Source organism: Neofelis nebulosa, chromosome 9 (genome assembly GCF_028018385.1).
Source record: "Neofelis nebulosa isolate mNeoNeb1 chromosome 9, mNeoNeb1.pri, whole genome shotgun sequence".
Taxonomy (NCBI): Eukaryota; Metazoa; Chordata; class Mammalia; order Carnivora; family Felidae; genus Neofelis; species Neofelis nebulosa.
This window is the reverse complement of record NC_080790.1, coordinates 74,276,784-74,300,486: the sequence shown is the minus strand read 5'-3', so window position 1 is coordinate 74,300,486 and position 23,703 is coordinate 74,276,784. Positions and strand designations below refer to the sequence as shown.

At 51.3% G+C, this 23,703-nt stretch overlaps 1 protein-coding gene across 2 annotated transcripts in view; it reads left to right on the top strand.

Moving 5' to 3' along the window:
* Positions 1 to 23,703, top strand: part of TTC7A (tetratricopeptide repeat domain 7A) — a 119,312-nt gene that overhangs the window by 25,303 nt on the left and 70,306 nt on the right. The window contains exons 4-8 of one of the 2 annotated variants that reach the window (XM_058684188.1): positions 4,522 to 4,652; positions 7,132 to 7,247; positions 18,075 to 18,153; positions 18,927 to 19,084; positions 19,653 to 19,716. In XM_058684188.1, coding sequence (XP_058540171.1) covers positions 4,522 to 4,652; positions 7,132 to 7,247; positions 18,075 to 18,153; positions 18,927 to 19,084; positions 19,653 to 19,716 — 548 coding nt within the window. Of the gene's footprint in view, positions 1 to 4,521; positions 4,653 to 7,131; positions 7,248 to 17,109; positions 17,220 to 18,074; positions 18,154 to 18,926; positions 19,085 to 19,652; positions 19,717 to 23,703 lie in introns of those variants that run through there. The other variant, XM_058684189.1, reaches the window with a different exon arrangement.

The following is a 23,703-nucleotide window of genomic DNA, read 5'->3' as shown; positions in this document are numbered from 1 at the left end:
AATGGACCTTCATGGGAGTCAAAGAGCAAATATAAAGAAGCCCCAGGGCACCTGGGCGGCTCAGTTGGTTAAACTCAGATGACTCTTGACTTCAGCTCAGGTCATGATCTCAGGGTTCATGAGACAGAGCCCCACATTGGTCTCCGCACTGAGTGTGGAGTCAACGTGGGATTCTCTCTCTCTCTCTCTCTCTCTCTGCCTCCCCTGCTTCTGCTCTCTCTCTCTCTTTCTCAAAATAAATAAAGAAACTTAAAAAAAAAAAAAGGTAAGGTCAAGAAGCCCCTTTTTATGGACAGAACTGGGTGACTGGACTATCACCCTCATTTGGAGAAGCCATTGCCAAGCTCCAGGAAGCTTTTTGGTCTTACGTATATTGGAAATTATTTCACAGAGGACCACCTTAGTGACCATAGCTCTTCTACCTCCATCTTTTAGTTCTCTGCTGTCACAACTGCTTCCTTTGGAAAAGGAATTATATCCATTATTTTTGATAAATGTTTATACAGTGAGGTGTACCAATCTTAAGTGTCTGATTTGGTGAGTTGGACAAGTGTAAATACCCACATAACCAACACCACAGTAACGACAACATTGCCATTACCCTAGAAGTTTCCTGCAGGCTCTTTTCCAGTTGGTTCTCTCTCCACTCCCAATAAGTGGTTAGTTTCTATTAATACAGATTATAATTTTGCCTTTTTTTTGAATGTCATGTAACTAAAATCCTATAGCACGGGCAGAGAGGCTGGTTACAGGGTGGGAAAAAGACATACACAAAGGAGATACAGGTAAAATGTTCCACTGGTTCTGAGGTCAGGACGCCTAAGACAGCCTCCGGGAGGAGGTGGTTTTGCTGTGAGTTTTCCAGGAGGCTGGGACTTAGAATTCCCAGAGAAGCATGGCTGAGAGGCCTCTGCTGGGAGTGGAGGGAACACATGAAGCAATGGACAGCAGAGGCCCCACAGACACATGTTACTAATTTCACTGCTTTGTAGTGGTCAGCCCAGGGGAGGCTTGGGACTGGCAGCCCGAGCAGGCCAAGCAGCTGGCATTATCCATCCCAGGTCTGGGCCCAGCTGTGGGACAGGAAGGAACCCAGCCAGCAGCATGTGTCTCAGGGGAGCCGCAGAGCAGCCATGTTGAGACAGATCCGCTCTAGGGCTTCTGGAGTGGCTACACCCTCCTGCCATCTGCAGCTGGTCTCCCAGGCCAGGCCTCTGAACCACCTTCCTGCAGGGTGGACAGGATACGTAGCTGGGAAGGAGGAAGCAGGGCCGGCACCAGCAGTGAGCGGTGGCACCTGCCTTCTGCCTGCTTTCTGCGTCTCCTCCAGGACTCCCACTCTTCCTCTATCCCGTTTAGTGCTCTCTTCCCCTCCTGGTCATGAGTCATTTGGCAGGAGGCACGTTGACCCTCGGTGACCCCGGTAACTGAGTATTTGTGTTGAGCAAGGGCCTCCACGTTCTGTGCCTGCCTTCTCCCCGGCCGAGTCACCCCGACCTTTGGACCTGTTCACGCCCCAGCCTGGCAGAGGGCAAGGTCACTAAATCCATATGAGTTGGGATCTAGCCAAGAAAAACAGTAATTCCTTACCTTGTATTTGCAGGGCACTTTGTACTTTGTCAGACATGATCAGGCTTGCCATTTCTTCAGCTGGCCAGCCAGGGCTTGTTAAGTGCCTACTATGTGCCAGTTTGTAGAAAGGCAAACGTGATAAGGTTGATGCCTTTCAAAGTTTACAGTCTGGCTGGGTATGCATGTGAGTAAATAAATATAAGAAATGGTGGGGCAGGAGTATGTAAAGCATAGACTGGGGCCCCAGGAGGGATCAGTTGGTTATACCGGGGTGTATTAGGAGGGGGCAGCCCTCAGCAGGGCGGAAGGTGAGTGGTAATTTTGGGCAGACTTGGGAGATTCGGCAGGGGTATGCATCCCAGGCAGGAGGAATGGCTTGAGCAAGGTCAGCATTAGAAACAGGAGGTTGGGTGTGGATGCAGCAGTTGTGGTGTCTTAGCTCGGGCTACTGTAACAAAGTACAGACTGGGTGGCATCAACACGACAGACGTTTATTTCTCATGACTCTGCAGGCTGGAAGTCTGAGATTAGGGCACCAGCATGGTCAGATTATGGTGAGGACCCTCTTCCAGGTTGCAGGCTGCTGACTTCTTGCTGTGTGATCATGTGGCAGAAGGGGTGAGGTGGGTCTCTGGGGTCTCTTTTATAAGGCTATTAGCCCCATTCATCACCTCCCAAAGACCCCTGCCTCCTAATACAATCACCTTGGGCACTAGGTTTTCAACATATGACTTGGGGGGTGGAGGACACAAACATTCAGCCTGTGGCATATGGTGAGAGCCAAGGCTGGGCAGGCGACAGGGATGGAATCCTAGAGGCCCTGTTATGGAGTGCCAGGAGTTTGGACCATACCTTGTAGCCCTGGGGATCGCTGGAGGGTTGAAGTGGTGGAGATCTAGAAGGATCACCCTGGGAACAGTGTACAGGGTGGAATAGAACAAGACATGAGGCAGGGAGGCCAGTTAGGAGGCTGATATGGTCATCCCCTCAAGAGGTAAAGCACAGGGGCACCTGGGTGGCTCAGTCGGTTAAGCGTCTGACTCTTGGCTTCAGGTCAGTTCATGATCTCATAATTTGTGAGATCAAGCCCTGAATCAGTCTCCACACTGATGGTGCAGAGCCTGTTTGGGATTCTCTCTCTCTCAAAATGAATAAATAAACTTTAAAAAAAAAAAAAAAAAAGGTCCAGCCTAAAATGAGGGAGGAAGAGGAAGGATGGGGAAGTGTTGAGGTCATGATCATCAGCTGGAGGGTAGGGCAGAGGGCAGGAGAGAGTTGGGGGTTCTATTCCTACAGCTCCTCCAGGAAGTTCATCCTGAGCACCTGTTGCATGTAAAGTACCGTGTGGGACACAAAGGTGGGAGCGACCTGGATTCTGCCCATTAGGAAGCAACAGTCCAGGACAGCACTCTCTCGTCAGGTCTGTGTGTTAGTCCCATGTGACCGAAACACACTTTAAGCTCACTTCACCCTAAAAAGGGTGGGGGTATTATGGGCTCATATACTGGGAAGTTTCAGGGGATAGAGATTCAGGCAGGGCACTCAAACGGTGTCATTAGGAATCTGCCCTCTTCCATCTTGACTCATCTTTACCCTGTAGATTTTTCTCCTCATTACTAAGAGTTTATTCAGTCGTCTTCTTGTCTTAAAAAAAACCAAAACTAATGCAAATATAGTTGTTTTCCTTTATGGCTTAACAGCTAATAAGCATAACAGTGCTCTCCTTTCTGGGCTTCTTACCTTTTTTTTAGGGGGGGTTCATTTTGGTTTCGTTTTGGGGTTTTTTGTTTTGTTTGTTTTTGCTTTAGAGCCATGATTTGATTTGATTAAAAAAAATGGGGGCGCCTGGGTGGCTCAGTCGGTTAAGCGTCTGACTTTGGCTCAGGTCATGATCTCGCGGTCCGTGAGTTCAAGCCCCGCGTCAGGCTCTGTGCTGACCGCTCAGAGCCTGGAGCCTGTTTCAGATTCTGTGTCTCCCTCTCTCTCTGACCCTCCCCCGTTCATGCTCTGTCTCTCTCTGTCTCAAAAATAAATTTTAAAAAAAACATTAAAAAAAAATGTAATTGTGGTTTAAAAAAAAAAAAGCCATAACAAAATGTACCATTGCAAGCGTTTGCAGGTGTACAGCTCAATCGTGTTGACTGTATTCACCTTGTGTAGCTTCATTTTCAGGCAGGCTTTCCCTAGCATTTCAGGCTGACCTCCTCCCAGCTTCCCAGCCCCAGTGGAAAAAGTTAAAAGTTCCAGGGCTCATCTTTAGCCAGTCGCTGTGGCCCTGATGATGGGTCTGCCCGGGAGATGGAGTGGGGGCCTCATGCTCTGCAGCTGCAGGAGGGGTGTTCATGGGGAAAGCGAGGCTCTGGGGCCAGAGAACAGGCAGTGGCTGCCTGGAGGGCAGAGGCAGCCGCTGTCCACTTCAGGCAGTCTGACCTATGCACAAATAACTTAGGTGAGGTAGAAACTGGTTCCATGGAAGGGTGCCTGTAAAGTGCCTCCCAGCCTGGGTGCCTGCTGTGTGCAGATACTAGGGACTGCAGTGGTGCAGAAAAGCTCACATTTTGCCCACATGGAGCTTTCGGCTAAAGCGGGAAGAGAAGAGCTGGGCGTAATAACCAGTGTAGATAAATAACCAGTGCCTGGGGGCACTCCTGCAACTTGGAGGGAGGGTCAGGAATGGTTCCTGCGGGAGCTGGCCTGGAAGGGTAGGCAGGAAAGGTGCCACGGTGCAGTTCCCTGTGTGGGGCTTGGGTGTCCCCGCTGTCAGCCCGCAGCTTGACCCCAGCCGCCGCCAATACCACCACCACTGCTTTAGCCTCCTCCTTCCCTGCCACTGTGGACCTTGCCCCTCACTGGCTGCTCCTGAGCCTAGGTCTCCCTGGGTCTGTGGGCAAGGCCTGGGGTTGGGGGGCTGGGGCAGGGCACGTCTAAGGTGCTGTCTTCCTCCCGCAGGCCTCTCCCTAGAACGCCTGCCCAACTCCATTGCTTCCCGCCACCGCCTGACTGAGAGGGAGGAGGAAGTGATCACCTGCTTCGAGAGGGCCTCCTGGATTGCGCAGGTGTTCCTGCAGGAGTTGGAGAAGGTGAGCACTCTGCTTATAGCTGCCTCTATTGAGCGCCTGTCATGCCAAGCCCCCCACTAAGCCTGTGGGTGACCCTTGTGTGTACTAGGATAAGGCACCCTCCGCCCCCGCGACGCCACTCAGCCTCATTGGTTGGAAAGCTTATCACAGTATACCTCTTCTGTCAGAGTGAGACCCTTCGCCTCCACACTCTTCTGTTTATTTATTTAATAACTAAATGAGTCCGTACCATTTGTGGGAGCCCAGAGCCTCCTGGATGAGCTCAGCTCGGATGACCAAATGTGACAGCCCTATCTGTACCTGTAAACTTGTGTAATCCTCACAGCAACTGTATGAGGTAGATGTTGTACTTATCCCTAACAGATGAGGTTTAGAGAGATACAACCATTTGCTCACTGTGGTCCCTTTGGAAGAGGTGTTGGCTGGTCCTTGCACTTAGGCATCCTTCCCTCTCCTCAGGTGGCCAGGAAGCTCCCTACTAGATCCCCTCGGGGAGGGGAGGCCTTGGGGCTCTTTGTCCTAGCCTTTCAGAGGCCAGCAGTGCCGGCAAGTCGGGGCCTAGAAGTCTTCGGGCGTCCTCTTCTCCCAGCTCCCCCTTGCAGGGGGGATGGGGGGAGAGGGGGGCTGTCAAACTGTTGGCAGGACAGTGGTTCTGGTGTTAGCAGATGTTACCCCAGGTCTTCCCTTCTGGGGGGCTCTTGGTTTAATGGGAGGATGGCAGACAGCTATATTTAACAAAGATACTGCTCTTGTGTCAGGCAGTACTCCTGAGTACTTTACAGTCATTCTTGAATTTAACCCTCACACCCACTGGCTGGGATAGGCCCTGTTGTTCCTATTTCCCAAGCGAGAAACCCTGGTTTAGGGAGGAGTTAAATGACTTCCCAGAGTTCAGACAGTTACTAAGTGGCATTGGCAGGACTGGAACCCTGGGAGTGTGGCTCCAGTTACTTGCAGGGGAGAATTCGGGGGTGGTGCCTAGGCATGCTGTTCAGTAGATGGTTCGTAGATGCTGGAAGGGGGGTGCTATATGGCAGAGTAGACCTGGGTTGGCATCCTGAAGGAGGTGGTTATGAGCTGAGAGTCAGAGCCCAGAGATATTTGACCTTACCTACTTTGGCAAGTGCCAAAATGTCAACCCAGCACCTGTTTTGTGACAGGCCCTGTAGGAGGAGTCGTCCAGGCCAAGCCGATTCCCCCAGAGTGGGATTTCTCAACCCTCAGCACTATTGACATCAGGGCCGGATCATTCTTTGCTGTGTGGGGCAACCTTGTGTATTATAAAATACAAGTTGTGGCAGCTGAAGATGTCTCCAGATATGCCAAATGTCCCTGGAAGGCAAAATCGCCTCCCTGTTGGGTGTCACTACCCTAGAGTCCTTTTACTTGATTGGGTTTCAGGAGGAAAGGAAAAGTTATTGGGGGACTCAGCAAAAACAGGACTCGAGTGCATTCCCTGGCGGAAGTCCACTTGGAGACTGGCGTGGCTGAGTTGACCTCTGCTGAGGTCACATGGATCACTGCTAGACAACAGTGTTTTAGGAGCTCTTCACATTGGAAATGCATGTGGTTTTGGAGAAAACTTTTCATGAAAAAGATGGTCTCCCATTCATCCAGAAGCCCATGCTTTCGACTTTTATGGTGATGAGCTGTAATGGTGGGCAGGGCTGGAATCAGTGTCCTGTGGCATTGGGCAGACAAATGGGCCCCGGGAGCTAGCTATCTTGGGTCAGGGAAGGGCAGGCCAGAGGACGCTGTGCATTCTCAGAAATGGTGTTGTGTCCCTCCTCAGACCCAGCCCCAAGCTCCAAGGAACTAAGAACCTCTCTTAAATCTACTTCAATTTCTAAAAGACAAGATGGCTCACTGATTAGTGTCTTGGATCAGGGCAGGGAGGTGGCCTAATAAAGGCAGGCCTATCTCAGTGGGGCTGGGTGGTCTTCTTAGAGCTGAGGCTTAAGGACAGCTCATTAATACCACAGTTGCTCCTCAGGCTTCCCTGGAACCAGGAGTCTTAGCCAGCTAGACTGTGCTGACATTCCATGGTTATATGACAGGGACAGTGCCTGGTATATGGTAGACACTCAAGTGTTTGTTGAATGAATGAACCAGGAAGTAGTAGAAATAGCCTGACCCTGTAACTGGCCAGACTGAAGTTTGAGGTCTAGGTGCATGCCAGCTTTGTGACCTTAGGCACTTTCTGAGCCTCAGTTTCCTCATCTATAAAATACAGACAAAACCAGCTTTGTAGGGCTATTGTGGGCATTCAGCATTTGGATGAGGAGAGAGTGTTTTAGACATATTTTAAACAAAAGCAAGTTAGGTTGGATTTAGCCTGAGAATCGCACCATGCGTCCCTGAGGCAGCCAGAGACTTGGGATGGTAACGGGACTGCCACCTCCACCGGGGCTGGCTGTGACCCCAGCCCCTCCAACTCACAACTTTGAGACAGCGGCTCTCTCTGTGTTCCCCTTCCCAGATCACAAATAACACCACATCACGGCATCTGAAAGGCTCTCACCCAGTTGACTATGAGCTCACCTACTTCCTGGAAGCCGCCCTCCAGAGCGCTTATGTGACAAACCTGAAGAAGGGGTAGGTTGCTGGCAGCTAAGCGGGACCTGGACATTTTCCTCTGGGCCGGGGTGTTCCTGACGCCAGTCGTGTGGAGTCTGGCCTCTCGGATCTGGGTGTGTGCGTGTGTGTGCTCTCTCGAGAGGATCGGTGGGGGCTGGTGTGTTCACATCTTGTCGGGCTAGGGTACACAGAGGTGCACGCCTGCAGAGAGGGCCAGTCCTGCCCCAGCTGGACCCCTGGCCTGGAAGAGGCCTGTGCTGTCCTCCTCTCTCTCCACCCTACCCTCACTGTTAGATGAGAGGCTGTTGCTCAAGTCCCTGTCTTCTGAATGGTAAGAACAGGGCAGAAAGGTCCCAACCAGGAGGCAGCTGTCACCCGCTCTCACCCGCTCTCATGTGAGAATACTGCCCAGAGCTCCTGATCCATCCCAGCTGGTTAGAAAATCAAAGGCATTGTTATCAGTTCTGTTATTTTTTGTGGCAGTCCACAGCTGGCTAGGCTGTTGGCCCAAACTTGAACTTCGCACCTTGTTTTTTTTCTTTTATTTTTTCAAGTGCTAGGTCAGGGAGGCTGTGGTGTCACCGTTTGGGACATGTGGACCAGGAGGCCCAGAGAGCCAAGGCAGCTTGACCCCCAAGGGTGGGGCTGGCCCCAGAGCCCTGGGCTCCTCGGACCACCCTGTGGCTGGGGAGGTGTGGGACCGAGGGACATCACAGGGACCCTGGGAAGCATGCTGCCTCTGCTCCACCTCCACTGTCTGTGTTCTCTTGTCCTTTTTTGGTTGCTGAACTTCAGTTTTAGAGATACAGTGGCCCAGTGGGCTAGTTCCTGTTTTTACTGCCCAACAGCTGCCACCTGGCTACTTCTCTCTAGCTGCAGACCGCCATTGCCTGGCTCCGCCCGCTCCCCCGGGGCACCCTTCTTTCAGCAGGCGTAGCTCTCAGGGATGGATGGGGGATGTGAAGAGATGCCACCTTAGCTGAACCTTTGCAGTGTGGGTCTGCCTCTGCCTGTTTTGGCAAAGAACATCTTAATGGAGCATGGTCATACCTACTGTTTAATATTGTCTCTCTCCCAGAGTGTAGAGAGCAAATCCTAAAATATTTACTCCCTTGCCCTTTGGAGAAAATTTGTTGACTGACGCCTGCTCTGCGTTTAAGAGGCCCTCGCTCCCAAGGCCTACTGTAGGCACAAAGGGTGAAGGAGCCCTTCTGTATGGTAGACCCTAGGAGTAGATTTTGTAAGGAGGGGGTCTTGGTGATTTCGGTGTCTTGTCCCCTTCATGCTTTCCTTTAACAGATATTAATTATCTTAAAATACATGCTGAATTTGTGCAAGGCACTTGGTAAGTGCTTTGTTTCATGTGTATTTCATGGTCCTAGCAGTCCTCTGAGGCAGGTGCACTTGTTACATCCCCATTTTACAGGTGGGAAATGGAGGCCCAGAGGACGTAAGTGACTTGTCCTGGGCGGAGCCAGCTGATGCTCCTGCCCAGTAGGCTCCCCTGCCCACAGCAGAAACCCTGGGGTTAATGAGATCCTGCTGCTGCCCTCAGGTGCTCCAGCCTAGTGAGTGAGTGTGCTCCAGCTTGGAAGGCATGGCCTCAGCTTCCAGTGTGAAGATTTCAGGGGCACCCTGGCCATCTGGAGGTCACCAAGGCCTGGGAATGGGAGACCGCACAGCAACCCTGGGCAGGTTCCTTTTCCACCCTCCAGCTCTGCTTCCTTCCTCAAACAGGGGGTTCCTGTTTGTCCTGTGTGTGTGAGGGGTGTGAGGGTCCAAGGAGAGGCAGGAATGAAAAGACACTTTGAGTACAGAGCTCAGAGCACAGGGAGGGGATTGCTGTCCCCCACCTCTCCGCTGCAGTCCCCTTGAGGCTGCCTGCTGCCCTTCCCCACACCACACTTGCTGCAGGTGTGATGAGGTTAAGGTGACCGTCAAGGACAGCCAGGAAGGAAGGAGGGAGAGAGCCGGCAGTTATCAAGCACCTGCTGTGTGCTAGGCTAGACCATGTGCTCAGTGTACAGCACCCTGTGAAGGAAGTCAGGTGACCCCAGAATGCTTGAGAGTGGACAAAGGACTGGACAAGGTTGAGTAGCTTGCCCCTTAGTGCCCCTAGTGGAAACCCACTAGGATTCCAGCTTTGGATCTGAGCAGCCTTTAAACCCATGCAGTTTACAGTTTGGGAGTGTGTGGGAGAAGGACAGAGCCCTGGAGATGGTTGGGCTGATCCTTGCTCCGCTGACTCAAGGCTGTCTCTGTCCCTCTGGGACCCTGAGTCACCATTCTCAGTGGGTGGCTCCTCTTCCTGAAGCTGGTCCCACCCTCCTGGTGGGGCTGTTCCTCCCTGCCTGTGTTCTGCACACTCTGGCTGTGTGTGTGTGTGCGTGTGAGTGGTGGTGATGCCGCCGGTGGTGGACAGAACATTCACCAACCTTCACCCCTCCAGGAAAGCCCAAGTGATATTGTTTTGTTCTTGTCACTCTGCTCCCCACCCTTCATCCTCTTTTCCTCCTAAAACAAATTTCAGTGCTGAAAGCCAGGATGCTGACTCTTCTCCACCCCCCTCGCCCCCACCCCGTGCCTCCCAAATAAAGAGCAATGGAAACTGAATCATCTTTTCTTTCCACACAAACAGCCCAAACATTCGAAACCTTTGGTGTGAGCAGCAGTCCCCGGTTCACGTGGCAACAGCTCAGCCCCTCTGTCCATTTCCTGTGGCCGCATCCAGCCCAAAGGTGGCCCGGGAATGTGACAGATATTTAAAGCGTGGACTGTGTGCCCGGCTGGTCTTTAAATAATTTCTTTACCCCTTTCCTCTTTTTTTTTTTTTTTTTTTCAACGTTTATTTTATTTTTGGGACAGAGAGAGACAGAGCATGAACGGGGGAGGGACAGAGAGAGAGGGAGACACAGAATCGGAAACAGGCTCCAGGCTCCGAGCCATCAGCCCAGAGCCCGACGCGGGGCTCGAACTCACGGACCGTGAGATCGTGACCTGGCTGAAGTCGGACGCTTAACCGACTGTGCCACCCAGGCGCCCTACCCCTTTCCTCTTAACAGTAGCTAATACTTGTTGAATACTTGCTGCATGCCAGGCAGAATCCTGTGAACATAGAGGAACTAATAATGTTCCCATTTACTGAAGAAAGGAGAAGGGGAAGTAACTTGCCCAAAGTTGCAGAGCTAACGGGTGGTAGAGGCAGCATGCCTGGTGCTGAATGGGGTCTGTGCCCCCACAGCCCGAGGCCTCCCCTTCCACGCGCTCGAAATGGTAGGAGCTTTCATAACTACCCGTTTCGGCCTTCAAGTCAGAGTTACATCTTCCTAGGTGAATCACCAGTTCCAATATTTTTCTTATATGTTTGTTGTTGTTAGGAAGTTCAAACAAACAAAAAGTCACCTTAAGCCAGAGTTCCTCATCCTCAGTACCTGTTGACATTTTGAGCCAGATACCAGTACATTGTAGGCTTTAGCGACATCCCTGGCCTCTACCCACCCACTAGATGCCAGTAGCTCTTCCTGCCCCAAGTGTGACAACCAAAAATGTGTCCAGATGTTGACAAATGTCTTGGGTGGTGGAGGGCTAATCACACCCAGTTGAGAACCACTGTTTTAGCCTAAGTTGCAAGAAGCAGAGGTTCAGGGTAGGTTGGGACCCCGATACCTGACATTGGGTCTTCTCCTCCAGGGCAGCTCTGAAAAGTCTTTTAAGGGTCTCCAGAACCATTTCCTGCTGACTAAATCCACACCCACCCCCACCCCCCACCCCCCCCCCCGCTCATCTGGGCTTTTGGGGTGTTTGGGAAGGTGATAAAACTATTCCCTATGTTCTGAGAGGTTACAGCCCAGTAGGGGGTAGGGGCTAAGGCAAAAAACAAAAACAAAAAACAAAAAAACCCCCAGAGAACAGCCCAACCATTCATTTCACAGACGCCTCTGAGAGCCCGCCATGAACCAGGCATCCACCTTACTCAACAGGTTTGAAGCCAGGAACAGGATGAGCTCCCCTCCTTAGGGAGCTTTCTTCCATCCAAGCACTGAGCAGACAGTGAAGGAGCTGAATATAGCCATCAGAAGTCTAATGGGAGGGAAGGGAGGCAGGGAGGTGGGGGTGCTGCTGGCATAGGGGGGCTCTCAGGGGCCAGGGAGCCTCTCGGTGTTAGAAGACTTCCCTTTGGGCCTAAGGAGCAGGGGGAGATGGTGGGACCTGCTTCTGCGTACAATCTGCGAGCTGGCACTCATTCCATGTGGGCCTTGGGTGGATCCCGGGGTGCTCTGCCCTTGGGGCCAGATGGCCACAAGCAGTGCCTGGTCCCATGGTCCACCCTTGTCTCTCCAATTGAGGATTTGACATAATTTAAAGGGTAGGGTGTTCTCCACTGTGAAAAATGGGGTATGGTGGTATTTGCTTGACCCCCAACAGCTCTTCTTTTATTCTGAGCTTTGGTTAAATCTGGGCCTCAGTATTTTACACTTAGTATGTTTGAGGGACATTCATTTTTTCCAGGGGCCTTGCCCTATTGATCCATCAGTTAATTCCCCCCCAGATGACTTCTTCCCCTTGCTCTGTGGCTGATGACAGGGTTCCTAACTGACCTGGCACTGAAAATACTGACCTAAAAGGACAATCATTAATTGAGAGACCCCCTCCCTAAGGAGGGGACCCTGCGGTTCGATTCCCCTCGCTGCCACCAGAGGGCAACCGTAGACTCTGAGTGGAGCTTTGTCCCAGGTAATTCTGCAGAGCCTGCTGCCAGGAGAGGGCACCTTTCTGACGTGTTCTTATGACTGCGGACAATGGCAGCTGGGCCCAGAGTCCTGGCGGTGGGAGAGGTTTGGTCTCCTTTGCATGAAGCAGCTCCAGGGGTGAGGCAGCAAGGGAAGCCAATGGCGATGCAATACCAGGAAAGCTGACTGTCCCTGTCCGCGGCCCTGACCTCAACTAGGACCTGAGTCTCTGGGCATCTCCCAAGAAACAAGAACATAAACTGACTAGGCTCCTCCCCCAGAGTGGACAAGAGGCCATTCTCTTTGGAGTGGTTTTTTTCCCTTCCTTCTGCCTAGACCTATAGAGCCTTTTCTTGGCTCTGGGCTGGGAATAAGCTTGAGCCATGTGTATTGAACCAGGTGGGCTGTACATTTTGTACATGTTAAAAAAAATTTTTTTTTAATTACTAAAGCAATATGTGCACACTGTACCAAAACCAAACAATAGAGAAGGGAATGTGTGTGCTTTCTAAGGGAGTTTCCTGGGGCTTGGCAGATTGTTCAGCCTTATAAAAGCACTCTCCCTTTCTTGGGGGGCGGGGGGGGGGGTGTGGGCGTGAGTCTGTGTGCACAACTGCACATGCTTCACCTTGCCAGCTAGGTGCTGAGTCAAGAGGCAGCTAAGGCAGCCTGGGCTGCAGATGGCTGGGGTGGGGTGAGGGTGGGGGGGCTCTGCCCAATGGTGAGGCACCTTAGAAAGCCCGGCCTGCTGTTTGGTATGACCTCGTGAGAGGTGTGTTCGGTCAGCAGCAATTTTGTCTTGTCCTCAGCAGCCTCCCACTATCTGTAGTGCTGAGGAGGGCAGGAGACAGATTGTTCTAAGGGGGATTCAGGGGCCAGAGTCATCCAACAGGAAAGCCCAGGAGAGCCTCCTAGTGGCCTGTGTCACTCTTTGGGGCACAGAGACACCTCTGAGGCCCATTGGAGAGAACACACTCTTCCAGCCTCTCATAATGCACAGCCTGTATTTATTGTTAGCACCCACTGCCCATCTCCCACCTTGCTAGAGAGGAAAGATCTCCTTGTCTGGATGTCCTCAGTGCCCTTTTTCTGGGACTTGGGGTGAAGAGGAGAGCTTTAGTTTTTGAAACTGATGATATGGATCTATGGATCTATGGCAGGATTAAACAGCTTGGTAACTATTTGAGCTTCACCTGACCTGGTCTCCTGATTCAACTCTCCAGCTGTTGGGATCTGCCAACTGGCTGTGCTCTTTGGCCAGAAACCTCTCTTACACAATTAGTGCCAGCCCTGAAATGGGGACTTCTGGTCAGGGTCACATGCACCAGTGTCTGTTTAGATTTCATTCAACCATAAATTCCATGCAGTTTCTTATTCTCTCAAATCAAACCAAGCCAAAAACAAAACAAAACAAAACATTTGCTGAGTACCTACTATATGCAAAACATTTCGCTAAACTCTGAATAAATTGAGTGTGGCTGATTTAACAGACTGTGAGCTCCTTACCTGCAGGCCATGAATGAGACACTCATTCTGTCTCTCAGTTCATTTTATCAGGGCATTTGTTGAATGCCCCTTGTCAACAGGGCTGTTGACCAGGTACTGAATATACAGTAGGTACTAGTAAAGACTAGTCAATTAGCTGAATTCCAGAAGTCCTGGAGTTCAGATGGCCTGGAAAGGAAAGCATTATCTTTCTCAGGAATAATTTCAGTGTAAAGGGAGTGAAATCTGAACCCTTGGTGCCTATGGTAAGCTCGCCTCTCCCCCTTGGGTATTAGATGGCCTAAAAAGGCAGGCGTCTACCAGGCTTTAATTTTTTCCATTGGAAAATGGGAGTTTATTTATTCCACAATGATTTCTTGAGTGCCTTCTATGTGCCAAGCATTGTGCTGGTACCTGGAAGAACCAAGCCAGCCTTACCAGCCTCATCAGAAGCTGTGAAGACTGAATAGGACAAAGCATTTGAAAAATCTGTTCGCTGCCTGCTGCTGACGAGGGGCCGGCAGTGGGGGGAGTGGGGAGGGGCGGCAAGAGGTAGAGGGGGGAAGCTTGCCACCTAGAGGCCTCCCTAGATGACCCATCACTGCCTGTACATCTCTGTCTTTCTCTTCCTGGCCAGCCAGGAACATGACTTGGGATCAATCACTTCCTGGCTTCTCCACACACAGCCTGCTTCTGGGCCAGGGTTGATCTGAGGCCCTGTTTGGATATTGTTTAAAGTGGCAGCTTTGCTCAGAAAGGTCAGTGTGAGAGACCAGAACAAAGAGATCTTTCAAGCCGCCCTCTCACGGGACTGGGAAAAGCCCCAGCTCTACCTGGCACGGTTAGCGTTAGCTCAGGCTGGTGGGAGAAACCATCTGATTTCCCATTTCCTGGAGGGATGAGCTGAGGCAGAGGGGTGTCCCAGCATCTTAGAATAGGTCGAGGCCTGTTGAGAGCCTGAATCTCTCCCCATACAGCCCTGGCCACTGAAGCCTCTGTATTGGTTTTTCTCTTTATGTGTATTCAATAAAAATTGGTATTTACCCAAAAGATGCCCAAGGGTAATTATTTGCTGTGCTAAAGAATTCCTGGGAGCTTATTGAGATACCAGAATCCCTTACAGATTTGAAAATAGTAAAATTACACAACTTTTGGGACATAGGATCTTGTGAAGATGCAGTTCTGATTCCTTAATTGTGTGTGTATTGGGGGGAGGCAGGATCCCTGAGAGCCTGCATTTCTCTGAATCCCCTGAGCGATGCCAGTGCCGCCGGTCTGGGAGCCCTCTTCCAGTGTTGATGATGTGGAGACTAAAGGCAGGGAGAGAACAGTCCTTGGGCTGGAGTGGGAAAGAGAGGCCATAGTCCCTCTTGGCTCTGGGCTCCTGGTAGCAGCCTGGGCCAGGCTGCCAGGGAGGAAGCTGGCAGGGAGTCCACAGAGTGGAAAATCACCCACAAGTCCCAGGAGCTACCAGCTATCTCTGGGCCATAAGGCCCTGGGGCAGTCCCAGGGTGCAGCCCCTAGGTCCAGCCTTGCCCCAGCCTGTGGCCATTGGCCCAGCTTCCTGGGCATTGCTCTCCTACAGACTTCCCAGAGCCAGCCAGTCCTGCTCTCTTCTGGGAGCTCATGCAGTCTGTCTTTTCTGTCTCCTGGTGGTGGCTGATGTTGAGCTCTCCCCTCAGCTGGCCTGGCCGATGGCCTGCTGTCCAACTCTGGGTTCTTTTCTAAGGCAGAGGCCTCAGTGGGACTGAAGGGCCTCTCCTGCAGACTCCTCCTACTTGGGGTCCTGGGGACTGCCAGTCTGTCCCTGGGTGTGATTTGTCTATGGGGAATCCTCCTTATATGTCCCCTGGGGAGGCAGGGGCTGGTGGAAGGCGAAAGATGGACTTAGAGCTGGAAGATCCCCTCAGGTACTACTGTCCCTTGCCCCCTACTCATTCGGTCCCAAACTTCAATGCAAAATAATGTGGCAAATGAAAACATAATGTAATGTCATCTTTAGGACCCAAATTAAAAGGAGAAAGGAAAATAACTAATATTTAGTGAGCCTCTACCACATGCCTGGGTGTGTTTGGGCTTCACGTATGTTCATCTTCCTGACCGCACTATGAGTAAGTGAGGAATCCTCCTATGGATGGGAGATGAGAATCAGAGTGGCTGCTTCACTTTCCCAAGATCACAGATTCAGAATCTGGCTGCAAAGCTGGACTTTCCATGTCAAGTTGTCCCTTCTGGAACCTGGCTTCTTACTTAGCATAGGGGAACTGGAAGACACTGAGGATCAGGTAAACCAGTGGTTTTCAAAACTGAATGTTCATTGGAAGCCCTTGAGGACTTGATAAAGCCCAGACTGCCGGGCTCTGCCCCAGAGTTTCTGATCCAGTGGGTCTGGAGTGGGGGCCTCAGACTTTGCATTGTTAATAAGTTCCCAGGATGCTGATGCTGCTGGTCCAGGGACCACACTTTGAGAACCTGTGGTCTAATCTATTCTTTCCCAAGCTCTACCTCTAGTGATACACAATATGGCTTTGAGTGATATACAGACTAACTTTTTATAAGTACTTCTATATTTAATACCTATTTCCAAAAAAAAACCCCTAGCATACCAAATCCCTAATTTCAGGTATTTTTTTGTGAAGGTATTTACTAAAGTAAAAAAGAAGATGTAAAGGAAAGTATTGCATATATAATAACACTGATAGTGTGCAGCTGGTAGCAACAATCACAAATGTGATATGCAGATGACAGAAATCTAGGAGACACTGTCCAAACTGAAGTCCTGATTTTGTAGAGGAGGAGACAGTACACAGCCCACAGGTGAGCCCCTCCTCAGGCTACATGGTATCTGTAGCAGTACCCAAACTTGACTCGTCTCTAAGGGCTTCCTGTGGCTTCCTGTCCTGTTTGCCCCTCGTCTCTGTGGCTTCCTGTCCTGTTTGCCCCTCTTGGTTCTTCAGAAGCTCTGGACAGACTAGGAAAGGTCATTGTGACTCTGACTCTATCCCAGGGGTCTTTACCTCCATTCTCAGCCCCACAAACGAGGATCTGTGTTTATAATGTTAGTCGTTTGCACATTTTTACTTTCTTCTCTGAAACCAGAGGTTCCCAGGAGGCAGGGACTTGGTCTGCAAATTTTTCTTTTTATGGCCCCACACCCCAAAGCTCCTAAGAATCTGTTTTGTGCATGAAAGTTGCGGGAGGGGCTCCTGTGACTTCCCTAGCTGCCACCTTTGGCTCTTCACCCCTCTGTAGTCTTTCACTTCTGAATTTGACCACCCGGCAGCCTCTGCTTTCCCTGTGAGCTGTGATCCAGGGAACCCCCACAGGAAATGAGAAGGGTGGTGCTCAAACATTTGCTGAGCACATGCTGTGTGCCAGGAGCTGTGCTAGTGCTGAGCTTCAGCAGCAGGACTGGAGCCCTGCCCTTGGAGAGCACAGCGCACCAAGGGTCAGCCCATGAATGGAAACTGATCACACAGTGTCAAGCTTCAGAAGAGGAATTAACAGGGTGCAAGAGGGACGCAGGCAAAAAGGGTGAGCATGGGGAGGAGTTTGGGCTGGCTGCAAGGAGGAAGTGATATTGGAAAGGCTTTCTGAGGGTGAATGAGGAAGGGCTGTTTAAGGCAGTGAGAGGAGCCTGTGCCAAGACTTGACATAGGTCACCTGGGTCGGTTGTTCAAAATGGAGCTGAGTGGCAGGAGATGAGATGGGAGAGAGGCAAGGGGGCAGTCCCTTCAGCCCCGCGATACCTTGCTGAGGACCTAGACTGGATTCTGTGAGCCCTGGGGGTGCTGACGAAGGGACCAGCCTGGGGAGGAACAAGATGACTTTTGTCTGTCAAGTGGACCCCTCCAGGGGCGATGGAGCAGTGTTTCAAGCTGCAGGCCACAACTAGTGGGTTGTGCAAACTAGTGGGCTGCAAGTTCTTTTCAGTGGGCTGCAGCCAGCATTTTTAAAAAGAGGAGTAGACGGAGACATAAAATAGGAAATACCAGAGTAGACGGCACACAGTAGAGCTAGGTAATGTGTCAAGAAACTTGCTTCAGTTTTATGTAAGGAAAGTGTGTGCATACTGGGTTGCAATTTAAAATGTATATTTTACTTTCGGTCACACTTTAAAAAGCTTGCAAATTATTTCAGGGCCCAGAGAGCTGGCAGGGGCTGGTTGGGGGGGGGGGGCAGGTGATACTGGCCTTTGTGGTGATGCATGCTGGTCTAGGGCTCTGGTGATGGGGACTGAGAGGTGAGGATGGACCCCAGCATTGACCAGGTGTGGTGGGTGAAGATGAAGAATTTGAGGTTGATTCAAGTCAGAAAGTCTGACACCAGCCAAGACTTTGGGGCCAAGACAGCGTCTTGTTTGAAATATTCCATCTTGGTCCCCTTCTGGTAGTGAATGGGAAGCCTGGGTTCCTGGGGGACTGTGAGGGAGAGGGATCCTTCTTATTCTCTGATCAACTACATCCTGGGCTTCTAGGATCCTGGTGTTACAACTCTGACCTTTCATTCCAACTGACTGTTTTCAAGTAAAACTCTAATGGGCCAGCTTCTGCTTACATCTGCAGGTTTGATGATGGTGTCTGTGGGAGCTAGGCTGGTAATGACCCTGCTTCTGCTGTCTTCCCTCTAGGAACATAGTGAAAGGGATGAGAGAGCTCCGGGAGGTCCTACGCACCGTGGAAACCAAAGCAACTCAGAACTTCAAAGTGGTAATAACACACGGCTGAGGCCTCGGGGTTGGGTGCTGGCTGTGGCTGGCCTGTTCAGGGCTCACTTTCAGTGGGAGACAACAGAAGTGCTAGCAGGCAGCCTATGAATCAGGGATGATAGTGTGTCCCACGCATGCTTCTCCTCTCCCTGTCTGTGCTCATGGCAGACATTGTTAATCAATCTCCGCATTCTCTCCCACTACGTCTGGGAGGCACCGTCAGCATCCTTGTCACAGCACTGCCCACAGCCCCTAGCGTTAGATCAGAGTTAAAACCTAATGTCATCCCTTCCTAGCAAGGTGCTGCACCAATTCTTAGGGATTGTTTATGAACCTAATAAATAACCTGGACTCACTTTCCTGCCCCAATTCAGGTCTACTTTCTCAGGCTTTGATTCACCCAAAGTCAGAGCCACAGCTGCTTCTCACTCTAGAATTTTTGGTCAAATATCAGAAAGCCATCTGGTCGAGAGAGAGCTGCCGTGCCAGTGGCTTTATGCTCTGCAAGGGCTTGCTGAATACTCAGAGCAGTGCTGGGCTCCATGGGGCCAGAGGAGGAGGAAACATATGTCTTGTCTAGGAGAGGAAAGAGGACAGGAGATGAAGTAGAAGCCATCAAAGGCCAACAGGAGGGGTGCTGGAAACAGAACAGGGGGCTCCTCGGGGGTGGAGAGGCAGGCCTCCTGAAGGGGCAGCACACTGCAAACAAAGGCAAGCGGATTTGGCCGGGTGGTGGAGGGCGTTCCAGGTCTGACTTCCTCCCTTTTCTGCCAGATGGCGGCCAAGCATCTGGCGGGGGTCCTGCTACATTCCTTGAGTGAGGAGTGCTACTGGAGCCCCCTGTCCCTCCCGCTGCCTGAGTTCATGAGCAAGGAGGAGAACTCCTTCATCACGCAGGCCCTGCGGAAGCCTCACCTCTACGAAGGAGACAAGTAAGCTCTGCTGGTCTCATGCCACACTTGGGGTTCGGCCCTGCCGACGTCCCCTCTCTCTGCCCTGCACTTGCCCCAGCTGCCACCCAGCTCACTGCCAGGCAGGCAGCAGCGGGAGCCAGATAGACCAGGGAAGACAGTCTCAGGATGGGGTTGGGAAGAGAATTCTCTAAGGCATCCGAAGATCGAATTATTTGGAGGGTATCTGCCTTCCTACTAGTCTTTGTGTGGCTTCTCTCGTATTTGTTTAATAACCGAAAGTGGGATTTGTGCTCCTGGCTCCCTGCCCCAGCTGTTTCACGCAGCACTGGGTGCTGGAAGGGACATTTCTTCCCCTGGAGCATCTGCAGTATTTCTGGCCCCACCACCCGCCCCAGTCTTTCAGATCCATAACTCTGGGGCTTGATAAAGAGCTGCAGGTGCTATCCGGTGCCTGTGAATTATGCAGGAGCAGGTCACCTTACCGGGGCAGCTGCTGACTCTGGGGCAGAAAGGCCGGTGTGGCAGGCCGGCTGCACTGCTTTGAGAGGGCTGTGCTGGAGCCAGGGCCACCGTTTGTGTCTTTCAGCCTCTACTGCCCGAAGGATAATATTGAGGAAGCCCTCCTGCTGCTCCTCATCAGTGAGTCCATGGTAAGCTCCAGGGCTTTCCTTCACTGCCCCCATGGGGTAGGGCTGCAGGGCTCAGGCACAGGCCACAGGGTCCTGACCCAGCTCAGCCTCCCACAGACGTCCATAAAGCAGGATTCTTGGACTTGTGCCCCACACTGGGGCGAGGCTCCCTAGGCTACTAGGTTTGGGTCTGGTGCACAGACTGTATTTGGGGGCCTGAGTAGGGACTGAGTTGAGTCCTCAACACCTCTTCTGGGATTCCAAAAGACAATTATCAGTAAGTCATGAGTGTGCACTGAGCAGCCTTGTGCTGATTCTGGGGCAAATGTGAGGGAGTGGAAGGAGCATGCACTTTCGAGGCACAAGGTCTGGATTCAGCTTCCAGCTCTGCCAGCTGTCACCTGAGGGCCGTGGGCAAATCTAGTGCCTTTGAGCCTCAGTTCCTTCCCCTGTTAGATGATAGTAGTGCACAGAGGTAAGTGTGCCTGTAGAAGGAATTCAGTCATTCACCCAACTATTTATTATCATCTACTTTGTGCCAGGCCCTGTTCCGGAAGCCAGAAAGGCAGCAGCAACCAAGCGGAGAAAAGTCTCCACCCTCATGGACCTTATATTCTAGTGAGGGAGGTGGACAATGAATTAATCAACCACTGCAATGTCCAGGGTGCTAGTGTCTGAGTACTGTGGAGAAATAAAGCAGAGGAGGGATAAAGTGTGCTGGACAAAGTGTGCAGGAAGTGCTCTTTGGATGTTTTCATAAGACCCATTTCCCCTGCCTCAGGCAGGGAGATGAGCCCCCCCCCCCCCCCACACACACATACACACACAGACACGTGTTCACACATACACACGCATGGACCCTGGAGCCTCAGTGGAGGAGAGAGTGTGGCCCAGGGGATGGTGAGAAGGATGGCCTGGACTGGACGGAGGGAGGCGGAGGAGGGGTGTGCTGGAGCAGCGAAGCCAGAGGGTGCAGGTGCTGCCCACGTGGTGTGCTTGGGTGGAGTCCAAGGCTGCATGTCAGCCCTCTGGCTAAGGGGTCCCTCAGAGCTTGTGAGCTGGGGACACCCCACCTCCCCCCAGGTTGGGGACTCAATTTGCTAAATTGGCACATCTGAGAGCAGCTTGTAGAAGTGGAGTTTAAGAAACCAAGACCCCATGAGCTGGGTCCCTGAAGAGCCTGAAACTAATATTCCTCTGGACACCTGGGACAGTGCAGTAATAGGACTTGTTCAGAGAGCTTTGGTCAGTGGGTTTCTTCCACCTCACCAGGTCTGCCAGCAGGGAGGCAGGAGAGGGACACTGGACTGGGGCAGCGAGAGATAATAGCCTTCCTTATCCAGGCCATGGTCCAGAAGGTTTGCAGGGTCATGCTGGTGAGGGGGTGAGTGGTTGCTCGAAGAAGGGGCATCTAGCTGGTTAGCCCGAGGTGAGGATAGAAATACCAAGTGCAGGGTTTGATTTTCATGGGAGAACAATGCTCTTTTCATGGAAAATGGGCCCCCACTCTAACCACAGACTGAGCCCCAGTTTCTACTTCTGGCATCTCAGACATAGACTGGTACCCCACCCTGCCCCCACCCACACACCTGAGCCATCTCACCACCTACCACTCTCGGATGAGACTGCACTGAAGTCATCTGTCTCGGGAAACCCCCCTTCCCATGCTGAGGAAGGACAGGTGGGAGGCAAAAAGGCGAAAGCAGGAACATTTCATAGGTCCTTTCTCTGCCAGGTTCTGAGCCAATTATCTCATAGAGAGAAGCCTTATGTTGAGCCATGTGAAAAAAATAACCATTTCATATGGTTCAGTCTAGTACTAATATGTTCTCATTGTGCAGATGAGAAAAGTAAGGTCCAGGGCAGGTTTGTGTCTTGGTCAAGGTCACATGCTAATAATCTTCACAGCCATGAATTGAATGATGTCCACCTCCCTAAATAACTTCCAAAACACAGGCCATGGAGCCCAAGCCCTGGACTGCAATCTGGATTCTGCCACTTACAAACTGCTCTGATTCTTGGCTCCCTCATCTGTAAAAAGGCCAAGGGGGTAGTTTTGAAGATCAAATGAGACGAGGCTCAGGGAGGGCTTTGCAAGCAGGGACGTGCCTGTCGATGTGAGATGGCAGGGACCGAGGCTGGACTCTGTCTCCCTTAGCCATTTTTGGTGGCCTCTGCCTGATCTGGGAGCCCAGGACCAGAGTTCAGATGCCCTTCCATTAGATTATCCCCCCACCCAACCCCAAACCCTCAAACTACCCTACTATATCTCCAAGTGGAGAATGGCCTTTTACTAAAAAATGGCCTACATTTGGAGCCAAAGTGAATTTTCCTAAACGTGGGATTTCTCTCCAAGAAGCTCCTGCCCTTTTGCAAGAGGCCGTGTGACTTGTTGGCCTGCCCAGGAGACTCAGAGGGTGCAGGCCGGCTGGCCAGGTGGTGTCCTGGGAATTCCTGTAGCACACAAAGCAGAGGAAGTGCCCAGACGCTGTGTGCACTGGGCTGGGAGGAGGCACTCTTCCAGGGCTGGCTGGTTTGTTTCCTCTTGCTCACACCCAGCCTGTCACATGTCTAGAAACTTTAGGAATCTGGGGGAGAGCTTTGGTGTCTCATCTACAGAGGGCTTTCCACCTGGGATCTGGATCTGGCTTCTGTGGCTCAGAGCCGTTTCTCAGAGAGACCAAATAGCCTCTGACTTCTCCCTTGCCCTTGTTTCGTACCCTCTTCCCCTGCGGGTCACATTTTCAATCAGGTGTGGACACCACTATTCCAGCCTCCTGGGCTCTGATCCCTTAGCTGAATCCTGAGGCTCAGCCTGGCTTCCATGTACCTGTGGGGTTTTCCTCATCTCCCTTTGATGCTGGCTGGGCTTGGCTGCAGATGATAGGGAGAAGCCTCTAGAACAGCAGCTGGCTGCCTTGGCTGCTACTTGGGTTTTCCTGATACGTGCCGAATTCATTATGCTGTGGTAAAAGCTACCCCAGCAGAGCCAGCCCAGGAGACATAATCATGAAAGCTTTCCACCTCTAGGATCACCAGAGCAGCTGCTCTGGGAAACGGTGTCCACAGGTTTCTTGAGCATGTCAGCCCCTATTTTGTGGTTTGGAACTCAGAGTAGTAGCTTGCAAGCAGTCTTGAGCTTGGGGCTGTTACCTTAGATACGGTTTTTGTTACAGGCCAGCCAAACGTGATCAGAATGAATAGGGAATCCCCTTGTCTTTCAAGAGGTAAATAGAAACCGTACAAGTGCTTTCACAGAAATGCAAGGGATGTGAGTTATAACTGGTTGAAGAAGATTTGTGTTTTAGACCTAGTTTTGGGGCTTTTGGGGCCAAAAGGACATTTTGTTTTATTGTTTTATTTTTTACTTATTAAAAAAATTTTTTTTAATGTTTATCTTTGAGAGAAAGAGAGACAGAGCATGAGCGGGGGAGGGGCAGAGAAAGAGGGAGACCCAGAATCCAAAGCAGGCTCCAGGCTCAGAGCTGTTAGCACAGAGCCTGATGCGGGGCTCAAGCTCACAAAATGCAAGATCATGACCTGAGCTGAAGTCAGACTTTTAGCCAACTGAGCCACCCAGGTGCCCCCAAAAGGACATTTTAAAATTCATCCATCCACCCACCTGTTTGCTTATCCATCCTTCCATCCATGTGTCCATCCATCTAGTCTTGTTAGAGAAGCTACAACATACCAGGCCATGCCCAGCACCAGAGAAACAATGATGAGGAGTTCAATCACAGCCCCCAATTCCACCTACTTCCACCCTTTATCCAGGGAGCTGGAGAATCCTGGTCCCCATATCAGGAGGAATCCCTCCACCCCCATCTGCTGAAGCCCAAGTATGTATTTTAGTTTTTAAAAGAATCCTATATCAAAAACTAGTCTAATTTTCTCAAACAGTTGGGGAACCAGCAAGTACAGAAATCTTGATCATTTCTACAATACTGATCTAGGCATAAAATATATGCTAAGGCAGACAATCTGTGGGTCCCTGTTTCATTCAGCTGG